The following is a 20618-nucleotide window of genomic DNA, read 5'->3' as shown; positions in this document are numbered from 1 at the left end:
TGGAAGTACTTACCAAACGTTTATAAATAAGTTTACAACGTACATCGCTTATTATTGCGTAGTATTCTTATTTTATCGTCACTTCTAAAATAGTTTAAAAGAGAAAGAAACGAGTTAAATTATGGCTCAATTAGTTGGAACAAAAAATTTTATATGATGAATTTCATATGAAATACATGATACTTTGTAAAACATGCAATTTTCTTATGATAAACTATATACATTATTTTAATTGTTTGACGTTTCGGTGATAACATCGAAATAATCGATTTTAGTCAACTACAAATTTATGATTTTATTTTTATTAATTATAACGATGTAAAACGAAAAACGAAAAATGAAAACTCGCAGACTTCATGGATGATTAGTTTTTCTTTAGCATGATTCGGTTTTTTTTAATTTACCTTCAAATTCCAATGTATTTTATTTTAAAATGAACAAAACGTAAAGCTGTTTTGTCATGTGTAATAATATAAAATGAAACTGATGTAATTTTCGTTATACATAAGTACATAAATGAAGTAACTGAGCTTACTTTCATGATACTATCCAATTTGTAATACTGATCAAATAATATATTATACTTGAATTGAAAATTCCTCAAGGCTCTACACACATTTATTTTTCTAGATTACAAGAACTGAATGAAGAAAGTTTGCGAATTTTCTTTGCAAAATGCCTGCAAACTTATAGCACACGATGTTTACATTAATATTTGGTTCAGATGATAATAAATTATAAGGATACATATGTCATGTAATTCGAGTATGTACAAATGTATTTTAAGTAATACTGCAAAAACAGGAAACGAAAATGGCTAATGCTTAAGTTGATATTAATTCAAAGCATGTGCCAGTTCAGTCAATAAGATTAAAATTAATCATATTTACGGCTACGGAGTACAAAGTTCGAGAAAAATTGAAATGACAGGATTAAATTGTTGAATATTCTTATCGAAAAGACTAGCTGCACCAAACAGAATCAACATTAAGTAATGTTATATTTGTAACTCAACGTAAAGTAAATCATTAATTTTTGCACACTATCTTCTAATACGTTTATTAGAAAATTAATACAGTATCAGTCTCAGTTCTGCTCGGTGCCATTCAAAAATAAATCAATTTTCTTTGTATGTCAAGTGTTTGTTCTTGTAAAAAATTGCCTAATAACCATAATTATACAGTCTGAGTGCTATTGTGTGTGTGGCCTTTTTATTAAAGAGGATTCTTATTTAGTCCAATTTTTTATTGTTTAAAAAATCTTACACGATACTAAATACGCAAATAGGAGTATGGAAGTGAAGGAAAACCTTATACATATCGCATGCATGTTCAATTTATTCAAAGAGGATTTGCATGTGTACAACAGAAGATCCATACACTGTGTCAGAAAGAAATTGATTTAAATGACACCGTTTTGATAGTGATCGTTCAAATTTCGGTGAAGATTTTTAAACAAAATCTGTAGTAAAATATTAGGAATTCTTGACACGTGCACTGTAACCCTCATTGGACAGCAAAGCGTCTAATGTCAATAATTGATTTGCAATTCTCTGCTTTCTTGGAATCTTCTGCGTGAGTTAGGACACGCGACGTGAACATACGAGTTTTATTATTTGGTGCAGAGTACCATACTGCACTTTTTTACGACTACACACACAACATACACACGAATTCTCAATACAAACTAACCTACGCTTAACTTCAAAACTTATAAATGTTCACTTTTTTTTTTATCACCCTCTCTATTTAACTTTTTCATCATATATTGTGACTTTGAAATATAGCTAAATAAGTAATTCGAACTAATTAACGCATTCATTTCTTCCGACAAAATCCTAGTGCTGCAACTAATCGTACCAATTGCCTGTTTGAGAAAGGTCTTGAGTTTTCAAAAATCTTACAGAATAAGATTTAAAAAAAGTTCTTATTTATCTTAAAAGTTATAGCGTCTATATTTTTGCAACATAGAAATACCTTGTAAAATTATTCTAACAAATGAAACTCGTAAAATTCCATTTTTCTTCTATTTAAAAATTAAGACGCCCAACACGACAGATGTAATCACGTCATTTCCCTTATGAAAATGTCAAACTTAGTACTACCAGCGAGGCGAAAATTCGATGACCTTATTCATTCGTAAATAAAGTCAAAGCATACGGTCATACAGTCTGACTTTACTACTGTCGCCATTGAAATCGCAATTGCAAATTAAAACAATGCCATTAGTCATCCAAACACAAGTACATACTTAAAAAGAATCGTACTTGCACAATGATAGGTTATTAGTTTCGTACCAAACTTTGATGGCTTCCTAGTATAGAAACGTTTCACTGAACAAGCAATTGACACGAGAGAAATTTGTTTCTTATACTATATAAGTTATGAGTAGATCGATAAAGCGAATATTTTGGTAGATCTATTTGGAGTCTGTCTCCATTTTGATCTCCTCTGCCTTTTTATCTTTCTTTGAAGCCTCACTGTCCGTTCCTTCTCCGTTACTGTTATCGCGCCTTCGTTTTCGAGCAAATCGGCCTTTATATTTAGGTGGTGGAAGTTGTTCCATACCCAAAACTTTATGGATCTGACGGAACGCGACTAATCTCAAAGCATGCTGTGCCGAAGCAGTTATGTCCTCCCTTTGTTGAGCAGTCATATTACCTATTGCATCGACGGGTTCCTTTTCACATGGATCAGACAATCCTAAAAAGAATATTACTTGTATGTATTTACATTTTAATAGACTGTACATGTAACTTTTAAAAGAACGGGTAAAAATCAGATTGCCAAATCATCTATGCAATATCGCAAAATATCTTATCCTGACGCTAAAGCCGAAATACTCGATTTTAGAATCAATGATAAGTTTCACGATATGCTCAGTCTCGTCATCTGTATCATCATTTTATGCGATAATTTTATTTAGAAGTTTCGTATCTTTCAGTTTGTTCTTAATAAATACAATATATACCTGGACTTCCTGGAAGTAATATTCCTCCAGCAACACATTCCAAGAGCCTCCTTAAAGCTTCACCTGGACTAAGAGGTCCTCCAGCGGTGCTAATCACTTTTTCAGTTAGCAGTTCCAATGCCTAAAAATGGGTAAACATTATCATTTAACTAGTGATTGCTATTTCTAAGATATTAGTGATTCAAAACAGATAAATTATTATAAAAAAGAAAAATACATCTTTCAAAGATAAAAATAAAGTTTAAAAACTTTAAAAAACTAAGATAGAGATAAAGAAAGTATTAAAAAGTATACTAACCCATGGATTTAATGGTCCCCAAGTGGGTACACGGTTACAAAGATCACGCATTATGCGAATGACCATAACACAGCTCTGCAGCGAAGTTGCTCTAGCCTGTTAAATATGATTAAGTATTTCAGTACATACAATTAAATATACGAATAAAAGTCTCTGAGTCTTCTGGAGATGCGACGCCCTAAACTACTTTCAATTTGCTTTGTGTGGGCTTTAGCTATCCTCCCAGCCTCGTGCCTATAACCCCTAAGTATTAGCCCATATCAAAACTATCGGGTGTTTAATTATTTCCTGAACAATTAATACCTAACATAATATTTTAAAAAAAAATTTACAACGTATTAAAAAGAATGTGCACTCTTGACGAAGTGCCAAATGTAACGCTTGAACTTATAAGTTGAAAAACACCCGATATACTTATGACACCACTGTGTGTTTGTGCTTGTCTGTCTTTTAATATTTAACGGTGCTCACAACGCACATTGTGTAAAAAATATGGAACAGGTACATATTTGTAGAAAGCAATACGCTAATTCGAGTAACTTCTAAGACAGACCTAGAACAGACTCAGTCTAGGCTACGATGCATATTAAGATTAATCCAGAATAATGAATAAGCTTGATCATAAGCATTATAAAGCAGTTCAGTGCATTTATAAACAAAATAAACAAAACTACATCCTTTTAAGAGAAATTACTGATTTATAAATGATTTTCCGCGAATGGTTTCCTATTATTCTGGATGTTGATGATTAGAAGCAAAGCAAATGTAAATGCTTTCAGTGCGCATAAATATTTCAGTCGCAATAGTTCACACTTACATAATGCTTGAACTTCTTGTCTGAGACTATCTGATAACACGTTCAATGTTTCTGCTTATAACAAATCAGTCGTAGATGTTCACTCTTTTAATCAAAGCTTCAATAATCAAACATTGTCACTGTCATCCACTTAGAGCAAGCATAAAATGATTTATAAGCTACAGATAATGCTATGAATTGTTCAATATCTTTCAGAGAGAATTTTCTTGTTAATACAAGTGGATAAAGTGGATGCTGGTAGATATAAAGAAAGTTCAAACATCAAACGCGATCAAATAAATATTTCAGACAAAATCATATCAACAAGAAGATGGTAATAAAAATAAAATTGTCACAAGGCTGGAAGTTCTAAGACTGCTCTTTTTTGCGGACAGAGAGAGAGGACAACTTGCACGCGTATCGCGTATCAGGAGAAAATAACAGAAAATAGTCGTTAGTGCCAACAAAATGGCATCAACAATTCGAGATCTTGAACTGAGAGTTGATTGATTCAAACCTGAAACCACTTGGCATGCCTGAGTGCAGCTAAAGCCTCCAAACACTTAGCCTTGGGAAGTACATCTGGTGGATCTGGTTTCGTCACAGCGGGCGCCGCAGGCGTTGTTTGTGGTTGAGCAGCTCCCTGTTGCTGCTGTCCAGCATTATCTGAGATTCCAACAAAGAAAGCACAACACGCTTAGACAACACTTAGAGTGTTTGATCATGCCCAAATTGGGTTTTTTTCCCTCTATGATTACATTTTAACTCAAGTACGTTTAAACTTGGACGCGTAGCCTAAAACATTCTCATCGAAATAAAAATAAACCTAATCGAATGTAGTACACGACAATGCCGAGCTACTCCCATTCATGTACGTCCTTTTTCACATTGTAAGACTTTAAAAGAACGACCGACGTTTCTCACTTATGCGTAACGCTATCAAGAGAATCGTCGGTTAGAATAAGGAGTTCACTGCGCATCGTATAGCAAGTGTAAAACATTCGACGATAGAGGGTTTTCTTTTTGTTTTTAAATCATTAATGCATGATCAAAAAGTCCATAGTTTTGAGATTGCCTCAGCGTTGTTTCCTCATACCACAAGCGTGTCCACGTTCATACTACACATTCAAAACATACTCTTCCTCAGTGGAGACTCCAGCTTAGCTTATTATTCGACACAACTAAGAAAATATACTGCTAGTAGTTAACTTAAAATGAAGAAAAGCGACGTTTAATCGTATCAAGTTTACGCTCTCTCTTTTCCGTTAAATCGTTTAAATTATTGTTACTTTTGTGTACGCTCTTACATTTTCTAACATTCTTTTTTCAGAGGTATAAACTATAGTTAATCGTGGACACACTAAAAATCTCGCAGCTGCATTGGAAAGGAAAAGAATTTTGTATGTTAGAGCGTATATACACTGGCAACCGTTGAAGTCCTTGGCTGCCCCTGCATCATCCTGGTGCTTAAAAAAATATACAGAAAAGCTTTCGGGCCATGAAAAGAACAAACAAAATTGATAAATTACGTGATCGAGGAAAGAGCATGAAAATAAAAGATGCTTTTCTGAAAAATTACTAAATTATCACAGTTATCCTTTTCTTGGCCACTATCAAAATATAAAACGATCAAATCACCTGCGGCTGCTGCTGGTTTAGGTGTTTCACGCATTAGTGGGCTGGTAAGTGTTACGCTGACGGTGACGCTGCCTCCCGAAACGGTCAAAGCAGCCGATTCTGGATGCTTTCCAACGTTGTATGTATCCTCTGGAGCAACGATCTTCAACTGAGCCGGTAGAATTTCAGCAACTTTATTCAACAGAGTTCTACAAGAAAAATAACATTGTAAAGGAAGAAGTTCATGCAAAATAAAGAATACCGTAATATTTCTTACAACTTACCGTGTTGGTTTTTCCGCACATAGAACTACAAGGCAAACATGGTTATCGCCAGACAATAGGAGTCCCTTTGCCAAATTGCCAACGCGCATTACACCCCTCAATATCCTCGAGTCCTCTTTTTCCTTCTGGAACGAGAACAGATTGCCATCACTGCCATCTTCTTTCTGTGGCGTTGCATTCTTCTTCTTCTCAGCCTCTTCTTTTGCTTTCGCTGCATCTGCATTTGGTTGTTGTGGTTGTTGTTGCTGTTGTTGTGGTGGTTGCTGTGCTTGTTGTTGTTGTGGTTGCTGAACTGCCGTAGCAGGAGCTGCTGGTGTAGCATTCGTATTGGCTTGGGTTGGTTTCTTACCTATTATTAATAGAAATTATTTTCAGAAAATTCTTAATATACGAGAATTGTGATAAAATACAAGATAAACAAAGCACAAGCAAGAAAAGGAAACAAATAATTACCAGCTTCTGCCAGAGTATCAGACACGAATTTCAATGCTTTTTCAGTGTCAGAAACTATCTTCTGAACTGCCAGCAGTTCTTGTTCCTTGGGATAAATAGTTGTATGATGGGCTAATACATGTTTATCGTCGGACGAATCCGGCCTTCTCTGAGGACCAGGGAACATCATCATAGGTGGAGGTCCTGGGAAAGGACGTGGCATTGGTGGCGCTCCTGGACCTCGTCCATAACGTCGATACCATTCGTAATACTCGCATTCTTCTTCGTATCGTCGTCTTTCCTCCCAATACATCATTTCCTCATCCATCATCGGGCCCATTGGTCCTAACTGATTAATTTCCTCTCTACGACGTAGATATTCATCTCGCATCTGTTGTCTACGTAATTTCTCTTCCAACATTTTCCTCTGTTTCAAACTTGGTTTCATATCAACAACCAAATCTGGATTAACCTTTTTCTTATAAGCAAACCTATGCCTTCGTCCTTTCATATGCATATCTTTGGCATTTGGATCATTAAATCTGCATTCACAAAGTTTGCAATTGAAACTAATGATCTTTCCATCCTCTGATTTATTTTCTTCTATGTATTCTTGACCAACTGGTTGGATATCTTTTTCGTCGACAGTTGTCTCTTCTACAGTTTCTTCTGCTGTAGTTTCTTCCTGTTTAATTTCCGTAGTTTGATTTTGATTCACTGTTCCCAAATTTCCAGCTGCAAACATTGCGTATTATTATATAACATAATAGTTTACAAGAATTTTAGAGAACAAGTGTAGAAGATACTTACAGGCAACAAAATTGATTTTAGGAGTAGCTCTTACTGTAGGCTTTTTAGCACCTGCAGTGTTAGCGGCAGCTGCTGGTTTTGGATTTAATACAGTTGGGTCTGCACTTGGTATTGGTTTACCAAGTTTAGTGTGTAACTTGACAACCTTCTGATGCTTAGCGCCTCTGATATGAGCAGCATACGCGTCATTTCCGGTACAAGTGACATCGCAAAGTTCACAACGTAGACTGTTGCCGGCTCCACGTGCTGGCGGCTGCTGTGGTACCTTCAGAGAAGCCTCTTTCTTCTTGTGCTTCTGACCCTCCAGATGCTCACGGTATGTTTGAGGCCCAGCACAGCTGATCTTACAGACATCGCAATAGTGTAGTTGTTGAGGTTTGGGGGGCTGCTTGGGCCGCATTGCCTTCATCCCTCCCCCTCCAACGCCAAATCCCTTCCGCGCGTAGCCCTGCCAACCTCCAGTCTTCTGGTTAGTTGAATTGCTGTTTGCACTCTGTTGGGCTACATACATAGTCGCAGCGCTATATAGCGCTGCGTCGTAGCCGGAATACGTTGTACTCGCCGTTTCTAAGGGAAATGAAATTGAAACCTCAAACTTTGGAGGAATCAATTCTTTGTATTCATGGAACCATTCTACTAATTTGTACTCATTGGAATGAGTACTTCACATTCTCATTGAAATAATTGCAAAGTATACTGCATAGTACTTAAAAGTTCTTATACAATCAAATTTGTACAAATTTGATAACTTCCAAAAGCATTCTGCTAAACTTTTAAACGAAATTATAGTTTAAAACATTAGCAGAATTTAATGTATCATTCATGTACATTAATTCAGAGGATCAATTTCATGTTATTAATGCCTACATCACGGTCAACACGACGCGTAAGCAGGATATCGGAATTTTGGCGAAAAACATCGACACAATTATATGAATACGATATAATGAAAACTTACTATTTGTTGCTGTTGATGGTGTAGCAGCCGGAGTAGCAGGTGCCGTGTACCCCGAAGAATAAGTTGCGCTTTGGGTAGGGTTGGACTGCTGATAAGCTGTACTCGAGGCTTGATAGGTCTTAGCTTGTCCAGTGGTTGTGGCTTGTCTTGCAGTGCCTGTATAAGCACTGGTTGTACTGTATGCAGGCTTTGCAGCTTGGTAGTGTGTCTCAGTAGTTGTATAAGTTGCTGCAGCAGCAGCAGGTTGCTGATAGTAAGTCTTAGTAGCGTCGTATGTAGCTGCAGGTGCAGCACGTCCGTAACCGTAATCGTATGTTTGAGCCACAGTACCAGGATTAGCAGCTATGATAAAACAAGAATGAAATGGTATTAACAACTCATGTTCATGATATCTCACTTTAATTTTATCAAAAATTATGTGCAGTAAAACATTTTACAGTGCAAAAATGAGAAGTCAGATGCAAAAGGAATACTCTGGTAACTCCACATAGCCACTAGTGTTGTTCAATGAATTAACAATAAATTCTTAATCTCATAGATATACACAGACTTTCAAACATTTATGTAAAAAGTTGCACTGGTGTATCTGAGGTCAGGAAAGGTGGAGCAGATGAAGGAGATGTAAGTTTACTAATAATATTTTACAAGAAACATGCCTATGTGGAAGTCTTATACATTCCTATAATTTCAGACATTTTATAATTAAATCATGTATAAATAGAATCATAATTGATTTCAAAGATAAAAAAAACACTAATCCAGAAGCACGTAGAGTTTCTGGTAAGACACTCATTGAACTTTCAATTCTACTTCATAAATGCACAAGTCAACTTGGAAGTATGCCTCCGACTCCTAAAGAAAGATCCGAATCTATCTCATTTAAGTTCGAAGGTACTTAAAAATATAGTTTTTATCTTCCAAACTGCCCGTATTACTAGCAAAGTACCCAATCCCATCCCTAGTTATAACCAATGAAACCTGCATTCCTTTATCCATCTATCTTCTCATCCCTGAACATTCCACTCTACAAGCAGGATAGAACTGAAGAGAGAGGCCGCGAAAGTTGACGAAAGGAAGGAAAACGATCTTACCAGCGTATGTGGTCCCAGTAGCGGCTGCAGCAGCGGCCGCTTGATAAGTTTCGTAACCTGTAGCCGCGGCGGCAGCGGGTCGTTGAGTGTACGTGGCGGCGGTTGCCGCTGGAGTTACTGCGTATCCCGCTTGCCCGGTTTGATAAGCGGCTGCGCTGGTCGCTCTGTTCGAAAGAACAAAATAGATTTTATTACGGGCAGGGACTAAGCTGGAAAAATGGAAACGGGCAAAACGAAAAAGACCTCTATCGGTTCCGTGCCCAGGAGAGACGCTCGATGGACGCTCTAACTCTCAGCAAGAAATGGCGGCTAAGCCGGCTGGGCTCTCGCGTGCACCGATTTTAACGAACAGTTATTACTCCCGCCAACGCAATTATCGTCACAATTTTTCGATAAACTTAACACTAGCTACTTAATAATTATGGTATGCAGTCGATTTCGTACCCATATTGCGTTCCGCCGTGAGTAAACCCAAAATAATTGTTCTGAGCCATCCTTCCTCGCAGAGAATCCCGGAAAGAAGGACAATGGAGGAAGTTGTAGGGCGTGCCACGAACTCGATAGAATGACGGCGCTGCCGCGGCTCCTATTGGTTATTCTGTTGGAGCCGGGCGCAACAATTGCAAGAATGCCGCGCCCTCAGTGGCCGCTTCCACGAGAACCCTGCGTCGTCCTCCGACAAAACTACCTCCGCGCAAATCAACGCGCTACCGTACTAGCCAGGTATAAACTACCGCGAGAAAGTATTCACGAAGCGGACAGGTGTATACGGTTGATTGAAGCTTAACTTACTGCGTGACCCTCGTTATCTCTGCTTTCCCGGGTAGTACGTAGTTTGCGAAATTTTCGCGGCTGGTGCGTGTTGCGGCGAACGTCCGGCGTGCGCAAGGAAGAGCTAGTTTGCCGGTGACGCGTGCGTTCACGATGGCTTTTTTCGACGCCCCCTAGTAGTAATTGCCTCCTATCACCGACGATTCATACAGAGACGAAACTTCTGTGAACTCATGTCGGAACCTTTGATGTTTGTGCCCCCAAAATTTGGTGTACTCCTTTAGGAGCAGTGTTATCATATCTTTAAAGAGATACCTGCGGCTCTGTGACTATGCGACTGGAACGTAAAGCAACATAAGTCGCGTTTCCAAAAAGGGCTTATGCTTTAACTAGAGGCTACGAGTAAGATTTTTTTTTGTTATGCAAAATTAAATTAACTCTCTGTAAGAAACGGGCAGAGGTCACGGCTTAAACGTTAATATATCGAAAACGAAATATGTGACTTATGTCGTTTTACGACCAAAAATGTCTCTGTCACTTTTTATAGGACAGTAGATAATTGAGGAAAAGTGATAATGTAGCTTTTCTCTAATTTCAGATTGAATATTCCATGCGTTGGTATCGTTAACATCGCTGAGATAAGATGAAGATACTGAAAAATTTGAATGAAATAAATCAGTTAACGTTTGAATTTCGTTCCTAATTTCACTGTCGCTGTATTCACGGAATACTTCTTAAAGGTTCATGCGCACTTGAAGCCGGAGTTTCACCTCTATATGAATTTTTCGATTATCAATTGGAGCGCCGTCTAGTAGATTTTACTACCAATTCCAATAGACTCCTATTCCTGTCACACAGCAAATTTCAAAGTAACGTTTTTTTTCTAGTACGTCAACGCAGGCTTGAAGTGATACTTTTTTTTTCTTTTTTTTACTGTCATTGCTATTGTTGCATACGTTAAAACATGCCGCCACAGTTAGTGACGGAAAAGCATGCTAAATATTTCCAAAGATTACTACAAATAATGCCCAGCGATATGGCTGAGCACGATTGCTCTAGACTTACGATAGCGTTTTTCGCGATATCAGGATTAGATTTATTGAATGCTTTAAATGATCTTAGTAAAGAAACGAAATTAGCGGCAATAGACTGGATCTATAAGCTCCAAGTTACTAATGCTGGACCACGGTCTGGTTTCCAACTGTCTACTACTGTTCCAAAAGAAGCTACCAAGTATCAATGTGGTCACATAACAATGACATATATTGGTTTAGTCACACTGTTGATTCTTGGTGACGATTTGAGTCGGGTGGACAGAAAGTCCATTATTGAAGGAATGAGAGCTTGTCAGAATCCAGATGGATCATTTACGGCTATGGTCTTAGGATGCGAAAGTGATATAAGGTTCCTCTACTGTGCTTGTTGTATAGCTACAATTTTGAACGATTGGTCGGGTATGGATAAGACAAAAGCCATTGACTACATTTTAAAAAGCATTGTAAGTCTTTATCCTTTTTTCTTTCCATCTTGTATACAAAGAATATTAACAAAAACTGGCTTTGTATACTCACTTTTATCATAGCACAATATCTGAACAATGATTATAGTCGTATGATGGAGCAATGGGCTTTGGACCTGGCCTTGAATCGCATGGTGGATCTACATTCTGTGCCGTAGCTAGTCTGTTTCTGATGAACGAGCTTCATAATGTTTTGACAGACAGTCAGTTGAGCAGACTGAGAAGGTGGTGTGTTATGAGACAAACTAATGGTTTCCACGGACGACCTGGAAAGCTATGTGATACTTGTTATAGCTTTTGGATAGGAGCAACGTTACAGTTGCTTGATGTTAACAAATTTTTAGATCCTGATGAAAATAGAGCATTTCTTCTTAGTACCCAAGATACTGTTATAGGGGGATTTGCAAAGTATGGTAATTGTCAACCTGATCCCCTTCATACATACCTAGGTATGTAATTACTAAACTAGATATAAAGCAAAGAATTCATTCATACGAAAACTAATGTATTGCATATTTATTTGATCCTTAGGTTTGTGCGGTTTGAGTCTTTTAGGAGAAAATGATTTATGTGCAATGCATGCTGCTCTTAACATCTCTGATCGAGCATACAAGCATTTATTAAAAATTCATGAAGTATGGTAACGCCATTAACGATCATACAAATTATTTGCAACGATTAAATATCATATCAAACGCACAGAGTAAAAATATGATTGTAAAACTACTTTTGCATTTTGTTATGCGTCTTCTTTGCATAGTTTCCATGAACTCTCTGTGCCGAGGACATTTATTCTAAGAACGTCAATTATCAAGAATATTCTGATTTTAAGATATGTTACCAACTCTTTCTTTGCACCTGAAGTACTTGTTGAAACGAATACGTCTAATGCAGCGAGAAGAAGAACGATAGTATAAACGCCACAGCATTTTACAGTTAAGATCCGTTATTTTAAACCGTGAAATATTCTAACAAAGTAAAAAACCCATACGCATAAGCATTTACAGTCGTTTTCCTTCATCATATGTAGGAAAACTCACAAAAGCATGTATTTTTAATTTCTAAGAAGAAAAAAGAAAATAAACAGTTTATGTTCAACAAATGCAATTTTTAATATCTATTATTTCAAGTAAAAAAACAAAGTAATCAGATTAAACATGTTATTTTGTAAGATAATTTTAAAATCATGTACTTTGAATTTTCTATATTAAGTAGAAATCATGTTAAATTTAAGGAATGAAGTGGTATGGGCACTTAAGTACAGCGCTTTTTTGCTATGTGGATGGCCTAAGTTTAAATACAGGTATCTTAATTTCTTTTTACATTATTTATATTTTATAAAATTAAGTAAAAACATAAGCCTATAAGAAGTACAAAATAAAAAATAACTAAAGTTTCATTAAAATCGGTGACTCAAAGACTACACTTTTTTTTGTGAGTGGTGTAATTAGTTTGAATTTTATCTTGTTTATACATAGCACATGAACTTTTTTCATTACTTCGTATCTAGAACCTACCTCTAAAAATTTGAGAACACCTTATATATAGATCAGTGATTTCGACTACTATATTGTGGAATTCAATGGCAATATAGTGTTGCCACCTAGCGTGATCTGAGATGTAATAAAGATAACAATATTCACACTATCGTATCGTGTGATGATGTAAATTGCTGACAGTATGTCATTTATACCATTGTTCGATCCTTTTGGAGATTTCGACGTTGTTATTCGTTAAAGTTTTCGTTATAAGGTACAACTGTCGTGCTGTTATCGTCTTGAAGTTTAAAATTTAATAGACGAACTTATCTATCTCTATGTACACCAGAAACGTTTTCATATTTTTTGTCATACTGCGATCAGATTATAAGTAACGTTTGAAAAGCATTTAATGCGTCGTACTGCGTATTAAATCACATTCTATAATAACAATTATCAATTCCGAACGGAACAATCACATTGTGTCTAATTATCAAATATGATTCAGGACTTCTAAAACGAAAAGTGTTTCTAAAGCAGTAACGTAAATTAAGGTTACTGGATTGCATAATGATTAATCACATTCTACAACAATAATCATCGAATGTTTTCTCTACATATATTTCATCTCTTACTCATTTGTGATAACATGTATGAAGCTAGACTGCCTGCATTATTTGTGACATAATTATGCATTTGTTATCTGCAATGTGGATGATCTAAGTGGTGTACGTACATATAATATTTTAGTAAGTCTTACAGAATATGCAAATTTTAAGCCTTTGCCTTCTAAACATGTTTTGTAGGTACCACAAAGTATAAAATATAAAATATAAAATAAAATAAAACCAGAGTTATTAGTTAATCATTGTATTCAAAAGTAAGAGAGCAGAGGTTTAATTGACTCATTTGGTTGGCATTTATAGTGCACTTGCTGCAGACTAAATATGTGTGAAAAAATTTAATATTTTTATTTTCTATCTAGGTTAATATGAAATCGGATCAGAATAAATTATAAACATTGTTGGAGACCCTTTGTTTTGGTAAATTATAAAACATCAAAAATGGATAACTTTCAAGATACAATGAATTTACAAGAAATAGTAGAACTTGGAAAACTGTTGCATCAAAATGGAGATAAAGTGTTAAGTGCAACAAGTAAACTTTCTTTACCAGCCACTTTGCTATATAATTTGAATGAAGCTTTTTCTTTAATTGTGGATGAATCTGAAGATTTAGAATCTTCCTTTCAAGTGTGCAACAGTTCAAAGACAGAGATATTTCGTAACTTGAAATTTTTACATGATTTTGTACAAAAGACTGTTGGTCTCAAAATTATTTTTTGCATAAACAATCCCAAAATTCCTGTTGATATCACAAAGTTTAGATATTTAAAATATTTAGAACTGAAAAAAATCAATATTGAATCTGTAAAAGGACTTCAAGGAGTCAGAGATCAACTTGAAAGTATTACCTGTGCTGGTAGGAAAGGAATTTGCTCCGTGAGTCAATTATTAGGTAATTATGAAAGTAAAATGTTTATAATAGATACTTAATTGATATACATGTAATTTGTATATAGCTAGTTGTGGCGGAGATGCTGGCATTGGATTTGTGTGGGGTTCTTTGAAACATTTAGCATTACCTCACAATGCTCTGGAACATCTGGATAAATCTTTGGAATTAGCACCTTGGCTACAGATAATAGACTTAAGTCATAACTTGATAACATCTGCAGATGAATTATCCTGTTTACCACATTTAAAATATGTAAACCTTGGATATAATAAGCTTGAGACAATACCTGTGCTTAATAAAGCTGCATCGCATTCATTACAAGTATTAGTTCTCAAAAATAATTATATAGAAAATTTAAACGGTAATATATTTCTGCATTAATTTTTGTATAATATTTATATCAATTAATATATTGTATGTGTATTTTATAATTTGAATTGCTTTTTTATATTAGGTTTACAAAACTTAGTATGCTTAACAGAATTAGATTTGTCATATAATTGCTTAATGGAACATTCAATTTTATGGGCTTTGGAGAAAATGTCTGCTTTGTTATGGATATCTTTAGAAGGCAATCCTTTATCATATCACCCAAAACATCGTGTGCTATGTATGAAATATTTACGTGCATGTTTAAACAATAGTGAGGTAAATCATCTATTAAACACTATAGTCTTATAAAATATAAAAACATTTCAATAGTATTACATGAATGCAAATAAAATATGATTTAGTTAATTTTAGATCATTTACCATTGTCAAGATCACAGAAACAAAGTATTGGACTCAATAAAATCCTGGCAACTAAATCTGATCAATCTGCATCAAACGAATTTCTTGCCTCTGTATCAAATTCGTTGAATTCTAATCACTTGTCTGCATCAAGTAGTACATCTACTTTCTATGAGTTCATAGCTGGGAAATCTACAAACAATGTGGATAAAGGTTTATCCAAGAGTAAGAAAAAATCGAATGTAAAAGAAGCTGTTATTGCAGATGATGAACAAGGAAAAAAAGAATCGAATGTACCTTCCAGTATTCATAGTTCTTATTTAGGTAAGGAATTATTAATCATAAAAAACTTATAAACAACAATGTAAATGTTGCGTCTATTTCCAATTTTTATTTTATAGAAACTTCAAAAGATCATTTAGAAATAAAGAAACAAATTTTGGCATTAAGAGAAAAATTTGGTGAAGACAGGTGGTTAAGCAGTCAAGCTGGAGTGTTTATTCAAGATATTATGGGTTTGCAATCCTCATCATATTCTACTTTGTCACCAGACTCTGTAGCAAAAGCTCTAGATGATACAAATAGTATGATAAGTACTCAAGACTCTGCTACTTATGCAATAAGTAGCACACAAACTGCAACAGAAGAAAATCCTGAATGTTTAATTAAGAAAAACAGTGAAACTAATAAAGATAGAGAAGAAGAAGCTGTGGTATCTAATGAAGAAGAAATTATTTCTGAGGTTGCAGTGATCAATGATACTGTACAAACTCTTGTAAATATACCTGAACCTCTCTATGATCCAGAAAAAGGTATCTTAAATTACAAGTAAAATACATGTGTGTATATTTATGAAAGATGTTTATTTTAATTGTAAATTTTTATTTATCTAGAAACAGGAGACCTGTATCTAGTTCAGAAGAAAAAGGATGACAACGAATTAGAAGAATTACTTTTAATAATAACATTAGAGTAAGTGATTTTTGGTTTATTCACAGATTATAAATATTGTTAATACACCTTCATTGTATTGTTAAGTAATATCAATTTTGTAATTATAGTGATATTAAAGAGAGAGATGCAGTAACTGGAAAAGTGAAATGCTCTTGGTCAACTAGTTCTGTGTTGTCATGTGTACTGGGTAGAAGTGAACCAATTACAGTAGACATCATTTTCGATACGACTCGTGAAAATCGTCAAAATAGGAGGTATTTTGTGGAACCAGACGATGCAAAGGTAAGAAAGAAAATAAGAACAACTTAAGCACTCATATAAATATAACACAATATTAAATTATTATACAATAATGTTATAGAAAATAGTAACAACAATAGGCGAAAGAATGAAGAAACGATCGATATCGTTAAAAGTTTTCAAGTGTATGAAATGTTCAACTCACTTTTCACAAGATACGGAATACGTTGCTGCAATAAGTTCATCCATATCTGGTATGATTTCCGTAGTGGCACAAATATATATATTGTAAAGAAAAATGAATAATTATAAGATTATGATGCGAAAAGTACTTTGTTTTTAGATGTGAAACAATTAAAATGCCCCACCTGCAAAAGCACTCTTGTCATAGAAACAGATGAAATATCAACTATAGATGTAGAAAGTGATAATTTTGAACAGTCGCCAGAATCTTCAGCAAAAGATCAATCTTTTATAAATGCTGAAAAAACTAAACTACGACATTCGGAATCTTTCTCTAGCATCGGTAAACTTAATTATGATTCTTGCATGTAATTTACATTATACAATTATATACAAACTGACAAAAGTTACATATATTCATTTATTACAAGCATGTAACTTTTGGTAATACAGTATCTGCATAGTATTTGTTTTTATTCCATAATCTACTGACGTGGTTACATTTGATAGCACAACCCAATTTTTATTACTAAAATGTGACTTTTCTCAAAATTTGTAAATATTAAATACAAAATGATCGTGCCATATATTCATGAAGTTCCTATAGAATGGATTGACCAAGTACTTAATTGTTTAAGATACCGTATTTTATGATACTTATTTTTAATATCATTTAGTTTTCAATAGAAATAATATATATTAATCAGTTGAATGTGAATGCACTAATTGTATTGCTGCATATCGATGCATTTTACAATTGATTGGGAGCATAACATACTAATCCCGGTGCAGGTGGAACGGAGGGTGAAGCTATATCCGTCACCACTTCTCTGGTACACTCCGACTCTCACATCCAAGCTCAAGTCTGCTGTAAGCTTCAGCCACGAAAATTTATTACAGCACTTTCTTTTTTTCAACTTTCCTTACGATTAAAAAACGGACGAAAGCTGCTTAATCACTTAAACTTTAGTTACATAGAAATTTTATTGCTAGCTTAGGCCTACATTTTTTTAAATTTCATTATATTAATTACATATGTTGTATGAACAATGTAAGCAAACTATAAAATTTAATTCCGGATACATTTATCATTTTATCTCATAGCTTTATTTTCATGTTTCTGTCTTATTTAATTTGCATTTATAATAGTAGCTGAAAGCAAAGGAAAGTATGTGTACTTATTATTTCTACATAAAAAAGTATATTAATCTTATCTATTCTATTAAGAAGTTTCGTATTAAACACTAATATACAAGAAATGCTTATTCTTTATTGTGAATATCCTTAATTTTTGATTATTAGGTTCAGCAACGAGTTTAGAAGAGTCCAGAGAATCCACTCCATCTACGAATGCACTAAACAAGAAATACGAAAGTGATATAGAAATACTTAGTAATCCAAGTCAAAGTAGTATTGAAGTTTTGGACGAAGCATCAAGGTAAATTAATTTTTTAATCCATTTGCTTCTTTAATGTTGAGTTATTGATAAAATGACTTATTATTTTGTAATATTTTCGTGGTAGAACTCATCTAACACCACATAGAAAGCGTTCTTCGGAAGAAAGGCGTACTGCTGTTCCTCCATCTCTGTTAACAATACCAGATGCTACACCAATCGTAACTGGATTAACAGAGAGCAGTTCTTCAGGTTTGTTATTTGTAATTTTTATTAAAAGTTTCATTACTACTCAAATTAATAATTACTGATACATATTGCATTTGTAGGTTCTTTAACAGACAGTATTTGTACTGCATATGAAAACAAAATAATCAGACAAGTAAATGCAGATGAAAAATCACTTAACAGTAGTAATGATAAAGAGACGAAATTCACACCCGTAACTAATTTAACTACTATGCTAGGTGGTAAGTAAAATTATAATTAAATTAAGTATTTTAATCCAGGAGCTTCAAATATTATTATTTTTATTTAATTAAAATAAAAATTTATAGGTTTACTTCAAAGTATAAAAATCGGTAGTAACAAACCATTAATGTTAAAAGCAGAAGAAACATCGAACTTTCTTGGGACTAATATTCAGTATTCTTATACAGATTTCAGTAGTATAGATCACAGAATAAAATTACATATCATATTGAATGTGTTCGAGCAAGAAAACGAGGAACTGGTACTTCTTCTTAGGGTAATGTATCATGATTTTCAAACGAATATTTTTTAAGAATATCTCAAACTTATTCATTCAATTTTAGGCGGATATTCTGATGCAGAATACTAAAGATACATTTCCTGGTTGTTTAGTCTTATCAACATCAAAAGTTTATATTCTTAAAATCGATGGATTAGAAGGGTAAAAACAAATCGTAATATGCTTTAATTTATAATTAATTTTTCAATTTTCTCCTTTATTTTTTCATTCATATTTTAGAGAGGATCCACAACATTGGTTGCATGAAGAAATTAGTTGGACAATAGACAGATTAAGATCTTTTGCGCCATTGCCATTTAAGCAAGGTGTACTAATTGAGTTAGAACAACCTAACAAATTAAACAGCGAATTAGAATCAACTATTATAGTTCTATGTATTTTACAAGATTTTCAAAGAACTTCTAATTTTCTGTTTTACATTACTGGTAAATTTATATTTATTTAACATTTACTTGTAATTGAACTATAGCTCCGATATATGTAAACTTTTCTTCACAGACTTGTCATTACCACCTAGTTGTGAAGTCGAATTCTCAGTTCCTGAGCATTGTACCATTTTGATGCATCACCTGTTAAAGAGTTGTAAGAATTATCAAGAGGGAGATTCAGTCAGGTTACTTGCATTATTTTCTTCTGCCTTGTTAAAATATCAAGACCTCAAAATTCAACTTAAGTTATCCAGCTTAATTGTGACAGCATCTGTCTTGATAATATGCAACATGCAATGGCTTTTACCAGGCAGTAAAGAAACTCCACATGTAATAAGGGAACAAGCAATGAGCAATTTGATTGGAGTAGTGAGTAATATTAAATTTTAATAAAGAAGTGAATATTTTCAACACATTTTTAATTATAATTTACTGCTCATTTTATAGGAACATTACAGTTCATCCATAACGTTGAACTTTTTAGACGAAGAAGCTGGACAAGAGGAATCATGGGTCTTAGATTTTGTTTCCGTGAGTGCTAGTGAAACAGTAATTACTTCAATACAACCACCATGGGAAGAGTTATTTTCAATTCCCTTACAAATTACAACTTGCAAAATGCAAGAAACCAAAAATGAGTAATAATAAAAATATGATTTTTGAATATGTGCAAAAATGATTCTAGTCGACAAAAATATGTCAGATCAACATCAAAATACAGTTCATAATCATAATATGATTCAAATTTTTTTTTTATAATATAATTATTTTCTTTTTTATAAGATATAAACAACTAAAGAAATGAATAGATGAAAATAAATATTATTAAAGTTTGTAATATTTGAGGAATGAAAATTTATGCAATATTGTTATAAGAATTACTATAAAAAGTATAAAAAATATTTAGTAATGAAAAGCATTAGAAACTTTCAGAAAAATAATCTTTTAATTGAAAAAACATAATATATTTTCCTTGAGTATATATAATATTTGTTTATAATATCTAAATTTGAAACGTTTATTATCGAAAATAATTTTTTATATTAATTTATTGTACACCTTAAATAATCAAATGTTTAGAGATATTGTAAATTTATTTATTGTTATGTGTACTCATTGTAAAGCAACAACTTTTTCTTCACTCACAGTAGTTTTTAAAATAATATACAGTAACTTTAGAGACTTACTTCAAGTAATCATGTATTTTTATATTCCAAATATGTAATGATAAAATCTAACATAACACGGTTGCAAGAAGTTTTGACGATATGATCGTGTATATGCACAGTCGTTGTATTTTCCATTCTATTAACGTGAATGTGAACATTATATTTATAAAAAACACTCATAACAATAACATGCTATAAATCT

At 33.8% G+C, this 20618-nt stretch overlaps 3 protein-coding genes across 8 annotated transcripts; 2 read left to right on the top strand and 1 right to left on the bottom strand.

Moving 5' to 3' along the window:
- Positions 1-1319: 1319 nt before the first annotated feature.
- Zn72d (Zinc-finger protein 72D) lies at positions 1320-9966 on the bottom strand. Of its 2 annotated transcripts, none has more exons than XM_076375601.1 (11): positions 9701-9966; positions 9257-9420; positions 8166-8507; positions 7208-7774; positions 6419-7132; positions 5966-6314; positions 5703-5890; positions 4582-4730; positions 3269-3364; positions 2971-3091; positions 1320-2702 (listed from the first exon to the last, which is right to left on the bottom strand). In XM_076375601.1, exons 1-11 carry the CDS (start codon positions 9748-9750, stop codon positions 2419-2421), a joined length of 3024 nt encoding a protein of 1007 aa, XP_076231716.1. In that variant the 5' UTR covers positions 9751-9966; the 3' UTR covers positions 1320-2418. The 2 variants fall into 2 exon arrangements, with proteins under 2 accessions (XP_076231716.1, XP_076231717.1); XM_076375602.1 differs by having other exon boundaries at positions 7208-7663; positions 9701-9965.
- On the top strand, positions 9912-12216 carry Betaggt-i (geranylgeranyl transferase type-1 subunit beta). Of its 2 annotated transcripts, none has more exons than XM_076375603.1 (4): positions 9912-9979; positions 10626-11525; positions 11635-11995; positions 12078-12216. In XM_076375603.1, exons 2-4 carry the CDS (start codon positions 10992-10994, stop codon positions 12188-12190), a joined length of 1008 nt encoding a protein of 335 aa, XP_076231718.1. In that variant the 5' UTR covers positions 9912-9979; positions 10626-10991; the 3' UTR covers positions 12191-12216. The 2 variants fall into 2 exon arrangements, with proteins under 2 accessions (XP_076231718.1, XP_076231719.1); XM_076375604.1 differs by lacking the exon at positions 9912-9979 and adding an exon at positions 9986-10429.
- Positions 12217-13233: 1017 nt separating this feature from the next.
- Positions 13234-20031, top strand: LOC143177580 (uncharacterized). 4 transcript variants are annotated; one of them, XM_076375600.1, is made up of 20 exons: positions 13616-13752; positions 14010-14542; positions 14607-14903; positions 14997-15190; positions 15277-15598; positions 15676-16086; positions 16168-16246; positions 16336-16510; positions 16590-16722; positions 16812-16994; positions 17444-17521; positions 17954-18089; positions 18175-18299; positions 18377-18517; positions 18605-18628; positions 18707-18795; positions 18863-18960; positions 19039-19244; positions 19318-19616; positions 19695-20031. In XM_076375600.1, the coding sequence occupies exons 2-20, from the start codon at positions 14089-14091 to the stop codon at positions 19887-19889; spliced, it is 3639 nt and encodes a 1212-aa protein (XP_076231715.1). In that variant the 5' UTR covers positions 13616-13752; positions 14010-14088; the 3' UTR covers positions 19890-20031. The 4 variants fall into 4 exon arrangements, with proteins under 4 accessions (XP_076231713.1, XP_076231715.1, XP_076231712.1 ...); XM_076375598.1 differs by lacking the exon at positions 13616-13752 and adding an exon at positions 13234-13298 and having other exon boundaries at positions 18605-18795; XM_076375597.1 differs by having other exon boundaries at positions 18605-18795.
- The last annotated feature ends 587 nt before the right edge of the window (positions 20032-20618 follow it).

This window comes from Calliopsis andreniformis, chromosome 3 (genome assembly GCF_051401765.1).
Source record: "Calliopsis andreniformis isolate RMS-2024a chromosome 3, iyCalAndr_principal, whole genome shotgun sequence".
Classification (NCBI taxonomy): domain Eukaryota; kingdom Metazoa; phylum Arthropoda; class Insecta; order Hymenoptera; family Andrenidae; genus Calliopsis; species Calliopsis andreniformis.
Note: the sequence above shows the minus strand (reverse complement) of the source record. Positions and strands in the feature narration are given on the sequence as shown.